Consider the following 12,764-nt stretch of genomic DNA (forward strand, 5'->3'; position numbering starts at 1 on the left):
ATGCCCCAAGCAAAAGAAGCACCTGATCCAAGGTGGAGTGTCGCCCGGGTGTGACACCTGTGACCGCCCGGAAGAGAAAGATAGTGCCCCTGTCTTCTTTGTGTTATCTACTTCAGGACTATGTCTTGTACTTGAATAATTTATATTTCGACTTAATTAATGTTTTGTGTACAGGATCCACAGAAACGTTCATCGTGTTTTTGGAGGTACACAGGTTTAATACAGAATCTGCAGTAGATGTACATGTATAGATATACAATGTATATTGTACACAACACATCATTGTATGAACTTGTCACTGGAACTTGTTATTACAATGTGTTGTAGCACCTGTGGTATTTTTGTAGAACTGCAAAGAGGTCCAAATATGAGCTTGGAATACACAGTTTCAGAGATTTTAAAATTAATTTTTTTTTGTCGGACATTTGGTCCAGCAAGAAAGCCATCTTTGCCAGACCTGCCTTTTTTCATCAAATTTGAATTATTTCCGCGTAAAAATATGAAGTAACAGCACTGTCGACTGACATCAACAGAAAAGCACTAATACAAAGAGTAGCCACTTGCCTACCTCTGTTATTTAACCTACTTCACAAGTAACTCTTACATTCATCTTTAAATTATGAACACCAACACCTTATTAATACTTTATTGAATACTAACTGACATTTTATTTTTAAAAAAAATCACTATTTAAAATTCAAACACCTTTATCACTCCTCTGTAGAGTATACTTGGATAATTTATATTTCGACTTAATTAATGTTTTGTGTACAGGATCCACAGAAACGTTCATCGTGTTTTCGGAGGTACACAGGTTTAATACAGAATCTGCAGTAGATGTACATGTATAGATATACAATGTATATTGTACACAACACATCATTGTATGAACTTGTCACTGGAACTTGTTATTACAATGTGTTGTAGCACCTGTGGTATTTTTGTAGAACTGCAAAGAGGTCCAAATATGAGCTTGGAATACACAGTTTCAGAGATTTTAAAATTAATTTTTTTTTTGTCGGACATTTGGTCCAGCAAGAAAGCCATCTTTGCCAGACCTGCCTTTTTTCATCAAATTTGAATTATTTCCGCGTAAAAATATGAAGTAACAGCACTGTCGACTGACATCAACAGAAAAGCACTAATACAAAGAGTAGCCACTTGCCTACCTCTGTTATTTAACCTACTTCACAAATAACTCTTACATTCATCTTTAAATTATGAACACCAACACCTTATTAATACTTCATTGAATACTAACTGACGTTTTATTTTTTAAAAAAATCACTATTTAAAATTCAAACACCTTTATCACTCCTCTGTAGAGTATTTTGAGATAAGACAAGCATTTGTTGCTTTGTCATTGGCATCATGGGTTTTCGGTAGAGGCCTTTTTTAACCTGGTTTTGCATCAGATACAAACTATATTGGCCACGGAAGCCATGCTGTTTTTCATAAACAATACAATAATTATAAATATTTCCTGTGAGGACTTGAAATGCGGAAATTGACTGGTTGATGATTTTCAAGCTTGGCAAGAAGCTATCAGTAAATTAGAACAGAATGTTGTTTACCCATTTTGTTTATTGGGAAAATTTCAAAGTTTTAAAGTTATGATAAGTGTTCATTGAGGATAAATCGAAGCAAGAATTGATTAAGGACTGACACAAATTTGATTTTGACAGCCCCAAATGCCTAAATACTTTGTCGGACATTCGGTCTGGCATAAAACCAGTTTTTGCCGGCCCTTCAAATTTCTGGTCCAAAGGTCTGATGGTGTTCAACAATTCTGCAGTTTTACCTGGACAAAATCAGATTTTATTGCGAAACATGATGAATATATGGTAGAAATACATTCATACAACTATACTTAATATGATAATTGTTTGAAAAATAATCATGAGTGCTGGAGAATGCCTAGATTTAACAAGTGTGCGGAACTTGTTTCCCTTCTTGAGTGATAACTTCAGTAGTTATTATGGTTATTGGCATTAGTACATCTGTAATTATAGTTTGGTTATTGATATCCTATAAATGTATTTATACATTTAATTACACCTTACATAAGAAACCTAGTTTCTAATTGGTGGATAACGTGTATTTAAGACATAGTTTTAAAATTTTTGTCATTTTTTTAGCTGCCAGGGTATACTCTTGCATGTTGCTGTGGTACATTTATTTGCCATAAAGGTATATGTACCCTTGGGAACCACCATATCACCAATATTCATTCAGAAGTTCTTTTGTGTCATTGTACAAAGTAACATAACATGATTTATTGATTTTGAAAAAGGAAGTGAGTATCAGTAACTCAGCCAAAAGATAGTATTTGGCAAATAGCAAAACTAGAAGACCATGAAAGAACAAAACAATCATCCACTTTTTTTATTAGATATTCATTGTAATTAATGGATATATCATGGCAGGAAAGGTATTTGCAAATAATTCCAGTCTCAAGAATAATTTTCCCACGTCTGATATTTTTTACTAATACCCTTCCATGCCATGTACATGTATATCTGTTGAATAGATTTTCTAGAAAATTGATTGTTTTGAACATAAAGTTTTAATTTTGTTATCAGTGGATATACATATATCATTTTTGAAAACTATTACATAGGCAACATTCGATGAATCACTGCTATCAAAAAAAATTTTCATGTACAAAATGTATTCTAGAGTATTACATGTAAATTTACCAATTATACAAAATTATAAATCCACTATAAACAATAAATTTTTTTTGCAATGCTGCATGGTCTTGGTGATTTAAGAGAAAATTAAGAATGTTGTGATAAATTTCTTTTGTTATGCAGTAAAACTAATTGTGAAACATTTTCCAGGAGAATCATGCCAACTCAGGAAAGAATGGATGATGAAAATGGAATTCGTATGAAAGTTGGATACAGTGGGTAAGTCTTAGCTGCATATACATGTACAGATACCTGTCTTCATTGTGAACTTACTGGTAAGCATCATAAAGCATGCTAAAACCATTTTTTTTTAATTTTTCTGTATACAATGTACATGTACAAGTAGATATTTGTGGCCTTGGGTTTATGACCAGTGGTGCACTGTATCATGATGGTAATAATAAATTATACTAATGAAGGTAATAACAAAATTACCAAACTGTTAAACTCAAGGCAATAGTCAAAAAGGAAAGTTTGTATAAAAAATGTCAATATAAGGCCAGAAAAAGTAATATGTCTGTTTCCTGATACCCAACCTGCCCTAGTTTTTTGTGCCTACCCTAATTAATTTTATGGGAGAGGAATTTATAAAAGTGTTCAACACTTGTTTTCCAATCTCATTATTGTTTATATCCACCTGTGCATGTACATGTATTTGTCATGTTACATTTCTTAATAAAATACTGTTTGTACTAAATATTTTATGACTATTTTGGCTAAAGCACCCTTAAAGCCTAGATTTTTTCCTATTAACTAAATGTAAAATGTTTTGGAAAAGTAAAATAATTTTCCTACCTACCCTTTTTTTCCTGCTGGTAACAGGAAAATTATTTTTTTTGGCCTAATGTACATGTACTACTTACAATTTAAGCAACATGTCTGATATCTTTTATTAGAAAGTAAACTGTCAATATAAACTAGTTAGTATATGCACAAATACCGTATATTCGTTGTACATGTCTACTTAAATAAGTCTTTGAATTGTGCTGGTCTATCAGATGTAACTGACAAAAGGAGTAAGGGCTTTAGGCTATGGGTAAAGGATATTGCCCAAAAATATCAACTTACTTGTACACATTAACTGGTTTGTCATAGACAGGTCAGACAGTGTTACCTGTACACATTAACTGGTTGGTTATAGACAGGTCAGACAGTGTTTCCTGTAAGGCTGTATACATTAACTGGTTTGTAATAGACAGGTCAGATAGTGTTATATGTACACATTAACTGGTTTGTTATAGACACTTCAGACAGTATTAATGATAAACTTTATATAAGATGAATCATTTTTTATCTTTTATTAGTTCTGTGATACATGTAAGCAGAGCATAATTTAGAGAGAGATATTTGTGAGCATAGACTTCTCCTTATTCATGATCGCTTCTCCCATTTGCCTTTAACAGAAGTTTTTGTTACAGATTACATAGACAAAACTATTAATATTGTAATTATTCAAACAGAATTGACTAAAACTTCTTGCCATTGATGACTTGATTAGGCCCTCTGTAAGTTGTATGCTACATGTATGATAATGCCTATCTTTTCCACAATATGATAACAGACTCCTTGAAACCCCTATTTTACTGTTGTTAAGAGGTGATAAGTCCTTGATACCCCAATACTACACTGATAAAACGACCCCCTCATTCTACATTTTGTCAGTACAGATATATGTATTGAAGTATTTGTCTTTGATAAGATAAGACATTTGCCAATTTTTATAATGTCACTGATAACTTATTTCTTCACATGTAAATAACATTTTTTTTTATTTGATATTGTGTAATGCTTAGGAATTGTTATATTTGTTTAAAAAATATAAAGTTCAAAATACAAAATGTAATATTATAAAAATACCTGGTGATTATTGGATCGAAGGCACAGACCTTTACAACAGGCTGAGAACCTAAAAACACTTAAAGGCCAAGTTTCAATCTTCTTGTCATGTTTCATTATAAACTAAGCCAATAGTACATAATAAAATGAAGTCAATGCCATATTGGTAAACTTTTTTTGTCAGTATAGTTTAGCTTTTTACCGCTTGACATTAAAGACCCTATTCCATAGAATTCAAGTCACCTGATCGTAATTCTGTTTCCTGATTGGCCAAATACTGATAACTTACTGGCGTTAAAAAAAAACTTGTATCAAAATTGAAATTGTGTGCAATGTGTAAGTTCCTGATTGAAATGTATAACGTTATAAGTAAGAAGAACAAATTTTACTGCATCGACTATCTTTTTTTTTAAGATAGTACTAGTTTTTTATTAGACCAAAATTTAAAATACAAAGGTATATTTGTTTTCTCTGTTTTGACCTAAATGTCAGTGGGTACATGAAATTAGAAATATATTTTCAGTAAGAGAATATTTGTACTCTTACTTAAAGGATGGATGTGGTAAGATATATGCCATCAGCTGGAGCTTGATCATTTTCCCCCTAAAAGTAATTTTTTCATTGAAATATATCATTGTCCTTCAGGTAGGCCCATTTTCTCTTGCTTGGATGGAAAACGAGAAACAGACAATATCTTATTTTGGCCTTACATATATCATAATCGCTGATGCCTTCCTTTCAAATATGTGTGATTGTAAAAATATTCCAGCTTTAGTTAAAAGCATTGTATACCAACCCATAATTTGTAATGTACATGTATATTTATATATGCATTTATACAATGTACATGTACAGTCTAACCTGTCTTACTGACCATCTTTATTCAGTAATACAGAAAAAGTTGTGCATTCTATGTGAATAACCTGTATTTAAAGATTACCTTCCAATGTGACCATGATTTTGCTTTCCTTGGAAGTCACGTAAGACAGGTACATGTATGACTATATGTTGTACATGTATACCAGATAAATGTCAAAACAGTTGGCACCAAACATGGAATTTATTTTTTTACTGTACATACATGTACATGTACATGTAGTATCACCTAAACCTTTAAAATGCTATGGAATTTAGATATATTTAAGCAGTCAGTTAGGACACAGACCTTAAACATGTAATACATGTTTCTTTCTTTCTTTTCCTTTCCTAGACAACCTTACCCTGACCTACCTTAGAAGTACTTTAATGGTTGAGTAGTTATTCAGGTACTTAGGGGTGTTCCAGTAAAACATATGAGGGACAAGGCACTTTTATTCTTTATATATGGGTGGGTGTTCCGGTCTCTATTGGTGACTCCTCTGGTTAAAAAGTGCCTTCACTGGTTACCTCATTTCTTTTAATGAAACAACCCTGAAGGTAGTGGTAACCACCAACCCTTCCCCATCTGTCCTGACTCTACCTAGCAGCACTACCACCATTGACAGGTAGTGGTAACCACCAACCCTTCCCCATCTGTCCTGACTCTACCTAGCAGCACTACCACCATTGACAAGTATTTGTAACCACCAAACCTTCCCCATCTGTCCTGACTCTACCTAGCAGCACTACCACCATTGACAGGTAGTGGTAACCACCAACCCTTCCCCATCTGTCCTGACTCTACCTAGCAGCACTACCACCATTGACAAGTAGTGGTAACCATCAAACCTTCCCCATCTGTCCTGACTCTACCTAGCAGCACTACCACCATTGACAGGTAGTGGTAACCATCAAACCTTCCCCATCTGTCCTGACTCTACCTAGCAGCACTACCACCATTGACAGGTAGTGGTAACCACCAAACCTTCCCCACCTATCCTGACTCTACCTAGCAGCACTACCACCATTGACAGGTAGTGGTAACCACCAAACCTTCCCCACCTGTCTTGACTCTACCTAGCAGCACTACCACCATTGACAGGTAGTGGTAACCACCAAACCTTCCCCATCTGTCCTGACTCTACCTAGCAGCACTACCACCATTGACAGGTAACTTAATAGTAAACTACACTGTCAAATTTATTAATTTTAGGCTCTTTGTGAAAACAGTGGTAATGAGCCATACAATGAACATGGCTATACATTTGATTAGCGATTGATCACTTTGATCACTGAATTACAATGCCACACTTTCCTCTAAGGCTGTTTTATCCACTAGATTAAATGACATTATTTTCTGTTTAAGCATTGTCTTGAAATCTAATCAAGTAAAATCAATTATGTTGTAGAATTTCTCACAGAAAATGTGTAGTTTTTATTCTGGTTACAGTAACAAAATTTGTTTTCATCAACATATATTTATACAATGTATTTGTGTGTGTGTGTGTGTACAAATGTACATTTAATTAAATATAGATTCAATAAGGTGAAAAATTAAAATATTTATTATTGAACAACCCCTTAGTTCTATCGATACAATAGTTTTATCTATGCAGTACATGTTCACATGTATTTTATCAGTTTTGAATCTCAGGCTTTGGGCTTTTTGTTTTCCCACAAAAGTTAACATGACCAGCTACATTATATAAATGACTTTTGCTATCTTAATATGAAGTAATGCTATGGGATTTCATGTTCTAAAGCTTGTTAAGGTAGCTCCTTTTGTAATTCATTTCAATTGATTTTAATAAAACATGATAGTAAAGTTTGGTTTAAATGTTAACGACTTGTAAAGATGATATCAAACTAACTTGCTGATGAAGTCTTAGGTTCTAGTGCAGGCTTGTGATTGATTGATTGATTGATTGTTGGGGTTTAATGCCCAAGCAGCAATATTTCAGCTATATCCAGGTGATGAACTTGAAATGGATGATAAAATGAACATGTAATGATGGAGAAATGTGAGTGGGATGGGACACAAGGACAATGGGGTTGACAGATTTTGATTGCCACTGGAAATATGGAGAGGTGGGTAGAGTCGGGCAATTTAGCCTCCTGTGGAGGAGTCAAAAGGTTCCTACTCTGAGAGAATACCTCAGAAGGGTTCTTTAACGTGTGAGGAATGTGGTATCTTTCCCAACATGGTGCACCACTATGGTTTTTGGTCAGGATTTTCCTATTATGGTCTGACAACCCCAGCATGTAACATGCCAGGAGTATCCCATTCCACCACCTGGGGCACACAACCCAGTTGCTCTGTGGGCAGAGTGCCCTAGCCCCAAGCCAGGGTTCTGAGCACTATTTAGTCACCTCTTACAACAAGCTAAGTGCTGCTGCGGGCCTATTCTTTTCACACCTGGACCCGCACGGAGGACTTGTGAAGAAATATTAAACTAATTTACTGATGATGACTTACATTCTAGTACGGACTTGTGAAGAAGATATTAAGCTAACTTACGGATGATGTCTTAGGTTCTAATACAGACTTGTGAAGATGATATTAAAGTAAATTGCTGATGACGTCTTCAGTTCTAGTATTGACTTGTAGGGATGGTTTTAAACCAAATTACTGATGATGTCTAATGTTCTAGTGTGGACTTGTGAAAAAAGAAATGTAACTAACTTACTCTGTATTCAGTTTGCTTTCTCAGTCGGAAAGAGTAATCAAGAGAACCAAAGTTACAGCAATCCAGTACAAAGACCAGACATGGAAAACACAATGGACATACACAGTAAAGAACACATAGTAACTAAAAACATACACAAAGTAACAAAAGCAAATGAGCAGCTCCGACTCCACTAAAAACTGGGAGCATGGACCAGGTGCACTGGTAGGGTAAGCGTCCTCTGCTTTTCTAGAAACACCTGCCGACCTGCTCATAACTATTTGTTTACTGATTCCAGAAGTACCTAAAAGTTCTACTGGATGTAAGTTTCAGGGTCCTCTATAAGTTGGTCAGTTACATGTAATTTATTTGTAGATACCATCTGTTGTAACACAAATAAATCGAACATTAGGAATATTTTTCTCTCACATTATATTAGTTATGTCAAACCAATTCTGACAAATAATCTGTGAATTGTGCTGATCAATCTCCATCCTAGCAGAGTAGACTCAAGGGATTTATTTCTATCACATTAAGATACAGCTATCTGTTTTAACATGTCTGTGGTTTCTCAGTAAGCGGTGGATGTTAATTCTGTATGAACCAGGTACTAGTAGGGTTATACAGGGTGATTGAAGTTAAGGGAGGGTATGTTTTAGGTACAAGGCTTTTAAGGGGAGGTTATACATTGCTATAAAATTCACATTTTCCATTACAATTTCTGCTGTGGGAAGTTAGTTTTGATGTACAAAAGAGTATTTCTGAAATCTAGAGCACTGAGTTACATTTGCTTTGCATGAGTAGGATTAATGGTAAAGGGGTCTTCAACTACATGTACATAGTATCTGAGTAACAACAGTGTAGTGAAATAACCAATGTTATTTTAAATGTTTTGAATTCACTCATTGCTGTATTGTTAACTTTACTTCTTGTTATTTGTTTCATGTTTTCATTAGGAATGAGAGTACTTGTATACATTAGCTGTTTTTATTAAGTAGCCGTCTTTATTAAAAATAAACCCACCAAAGTCACTTTTAGTTCTAATTCCGAAAAATAGTTACAGACTACCTAACAAGCCTAAGTTCATCATTTGGTTGTTGCGCTATGGCGATAAAATTAATATAGATTGTGTATGAAATAGGCACTTTACAGGATTTGTTATTCTTGATTGGGTTGAAAATAAAATATAAAAGTAGAAGATGTGGTATGATTGCCAATGAGACAGTCATCCACCAAATAGTAAGCAGCGAACAATTAAACTTCTACAGGTCACCACAGTCTTTAATGATGGGCAAAACCCATACCATAAAGCAAGCTGTAAAACACCCCCAAAACAAATGAAGTGAAAGAGTAATCAAGGGAACCAATGTTATAGCGATAATCAAAGGACTGTTATACAGGGACAAAGGCCAGACGTGGAAAACAGACATACACAACAAAGAACATAAAGTAACTAAAATCATACATACATAGTAACAAAAGCAAATTAGCAACTCGGACTCCACTAAAAACTGGGAGCATGGACCAGGTGCACTGGCCTACTTTTCATAAAAGATAAAAATCAACCTAATCTGTATAGTAAAAACGCAAAATAAATAAAGAAATATCACGAGAAAAGTATTGTTTTATCAAAAATGCAGATTAAAATACAAAAAAGGCCTTTGCAGCATAGCATCATTTAATTTGTTTAATCACCTCTGCTATGGTACTATACTTAATCAAAATCTGAAGACAAAAACAAATAAATAGTAACTATCACTCTACAGATTGCTTTCCTATATTTTATCTCCATTTTAATGTTAAATTAATCAGTGTTTTGAACCGATTCCAACTGACTAAAGGATAGTGTTAACTGGTATGGTAGGTTCATTTTATAATCTAAATATGATGTTCTTTTCTAATTAGTGTCATCTCTAGTGACAGTTACATATTTAAGTTACATTTTGAGCAAATTAATGATGACATTTAACTACATATTAAATTCCCTAGCACTTGTAAACTTAGATCGCAGAAACCTCTTCTCCACTCCTGCATTGGGAGTCAGGCACAATGGCAACACATTTACTAAATGTGTTATCTGAATTTAGTGGTAGACAGGTTACAGTGTTGATGAGAAACCCTCTAGGTTTTTACTGAGTGTCATGAATTTTACATGTAATCTACTGAATAGTCTGTAAATTATTTCAATAGTGTTCTACACTTGCACTGGATATAAAACGGGTTTATTTTGTTGGTGAGGAGTGAGAGATGTGTAGGGAAGTGCCTATTAATATTTATAAGAAAAGTAACCATGAAACAACAAAACTTCAATGTAAATATATTTATAATAAGTGTTGTTTAGTTCAATGTAGTGTCAAATAACTTTTCCCCAATTAGTAAGGTTCTAGAATTTGCCACCTTTGGCAGGTGAAATAGGTCAAATTGACTAACTGGAAGTCTCTTAACTCTTATTTTGTTGTCATGGATATTTCCACCACATCTTTAATTCACTGTTTTAATAACAAAGTCCTGTAAAATATTAAATTTGATTACAATCAATCAATCAATCAATTAATCATGTTCTTTTTTTTCCAGGAATATATTTATCTCTAACCTTCAGCATGATGTACTCTATGAAGATTTCTGTGCTGAGATCAAAGACATTTGTAAATTTGATGACCAGCAGCCATTTACTATGAAATGGCTTGATGAGGAAGGTAAGAAGTGAAATATGATGTATTGTCGACCCCCTCCCACCATAAAAAGATATTAGTTGTTACCCTTCCTAACTTAAGATAGCTATCTTATCTTTAGCACACTTAACTTCACATTTACAGCTAAAGGAAAGAGAATTTGAAAGTATAAAACTCTTGTACAACATGGATTTTTTTCCTGCATTGACGACCCCATTTTTCTGAAATACAGACTGTATCTTTTTTCTGTTTATTTATAACAAAGTTATAAAACTCTACTTTTAAGAATGACCTTGTCCATCTAAAAGTTTGTCTACCAGTCAAGTTAATCTGAATGTTTGCCCTGGTAGATATCTTTGTTGGTACATGAACTAACTTACCATGGTGAAATAGAGATGGTCAACTCTCCTGGTAATTTATACAAACAGCAGTCCAAGTTTAAAGAGTGGAAGGCCCTGGACTTTTTAATGTTCCTAATTAATGGTCCACTTGAGTTAACTTGAAAGTCTGAGACCTTAGACTACTGCTAATTTGGACCCCTTACATTAAAAATTCAGAAGAAGTGTGAGTATTTGAACTATTTAAAACTTGTCATTTGGCCTACTCCATGTAAGAGCTGAAATATGCTCTTTTATTGTGTTTCTAATCTGTTCTTTTCTATGGGAGACATTGTCTTGTTGACATTTCCCAATATCTATATTACATGTATCTCACTTTTACTATATACAGTAACTATACTGATCAAAATGCATTGAAATTTGGTATGTGACCTAGTAGTCAGGATATCTGCTATCGTCCGAGTACAGTGATCCAGACATTCAATCCATTGACCATCTTCTCTTTCATTCTATGATTGTTTGTATAACTTATCAAGGAATTTTAGGTCAGTGTTACATGGATGATAACTTGATATAACCATTGTTTTTGTCCATTTTTTATTATTTGTTGACGTCATCATGTGGAGATAATTGTACTTTAACAAAGAGTGTTATTGGATCTGGATATACATGTATATGTTTTTTTTCTTACAACTAGTAATGGGTAAATTGTTGTAGGTTTGAAGTTCTCAGTGATTGGAATTAACATTTTGAAAATGGGTCATTTTATTTTTTTCCTGTTCAGATTTTCCAACATTCACTGAAAAAGTTTCTGCTTTTCATGGACACTTTCAGCTGGAATGTGTTACTCTTTAATCCTAATCACTAAGTCCTTGGATTATTTCCTTCAGTAAGGTACATTTTTTTGGTACCTATCCTGTAAGAATAAGGTCTCTTGCATTTTAGATCTTCAAAAGGCATAGTGTACATTGTAAATTGTTATATTTTAATGAATCCTAAGATTTTATGAAGTATTGTAGTTAGTTTTTCTGTCAAAAGTTTAGTCACTTGGTCCTATGTAAATTTGTCTGTTTGATCTCAGTATATTTTTTAGTGAAATAATAAAGAAAACACATCATGTTTTGTCTGTTTCAGAATATTCAAAACTTGTCTTGTGTACATGTACATGTAATATGATCATTGGATGATGGACAGTTTATTGCTGAGTTATCTTCTGATTATAACAATTTGACAGAACATTATTATATGTTACTATAAATAGCTATAGGGAAGAAACATTTGTTTTATGTTGTAGAAGTTCAAGTGGTGATTTTGTCTTTGTTTCTAGGAAATATATTTTGACTGATTAAAATTTACTTTTAAGACGTACTTGAATGAAATAATTAAATTCATAAGTGAGAACTGATAGAAATTATTGCTGTGATGAGGCAACCCAATAAGTTCACTTTTATTATTTTTTTTTTATCTTTAGAGACCAGTACATGTAGGTGAAGTTAACAGTTTGAATTTATTTTCAAGTAACCTATGTTCAGTATCTTTGCAGGAAGAGTTAGATGAAGCCAACAGACTGAATTTTTTTTTCAGACAATTCACCCATGTGCAATATCTTCACAGATATTATACAGTCAAAGCAGTCTAATTGACTTAACCTGTATTTAAAAACAATATAATTAAAATATTCCTTTGTTGTGCCTTCTATAT

At 33.6% G+C, this 12,764-nt stretch overlaps 1 protein-coding gene across 5 annotated transcripts in view; it reads left to right on the forward strand.

Moving 5' to 3' along the window:
- Positions 1-12,764, forward strand: part of LOC148600677 (protein kinase C iota type-like) — a 34,688-nt gene that overhangs the window by 238 nt on the left and 21,686 nt on the right. For 4 of the 5 annotated variants that reach the window (XM_088554184.1, XM_088554185.1, XM_088554188.1 and 1 more), the window contains exons 2-3: positions 2,844-2,912; positions 10,628-10,749. In XM_088554184.1, coding sequence (XP_088410310.1) covers positions 2,851-2,912; positions 10,628-10,749 — 184 coding nt within the window. In that variant the 5' untranslated portion in view covers positions 2,844-2,850. Of the gene's footprint in view, positions 1-2,138; positions 2,297-2,843; positions 2,913-10,627; positions 10,750-12,764 lie in introns of all 5 variants that reach the window. The other variant, XM_088554187.1, reaches the window with a different exon arrangement.

Source organism: Perna viridis, chromosome 12, assembly GCF_037379345.1.
Source record: "Perna viridis isolate PV_CMFRI_1.1 ecotype Kerala chromosome 12, ASM3737934v1, whole genome shotgun sequence".
NCBI lineage: Eukaryota > Metazoa > Mollusca > Bivalvia > Mytilida > Mytilidae > Perna > Perna viridis.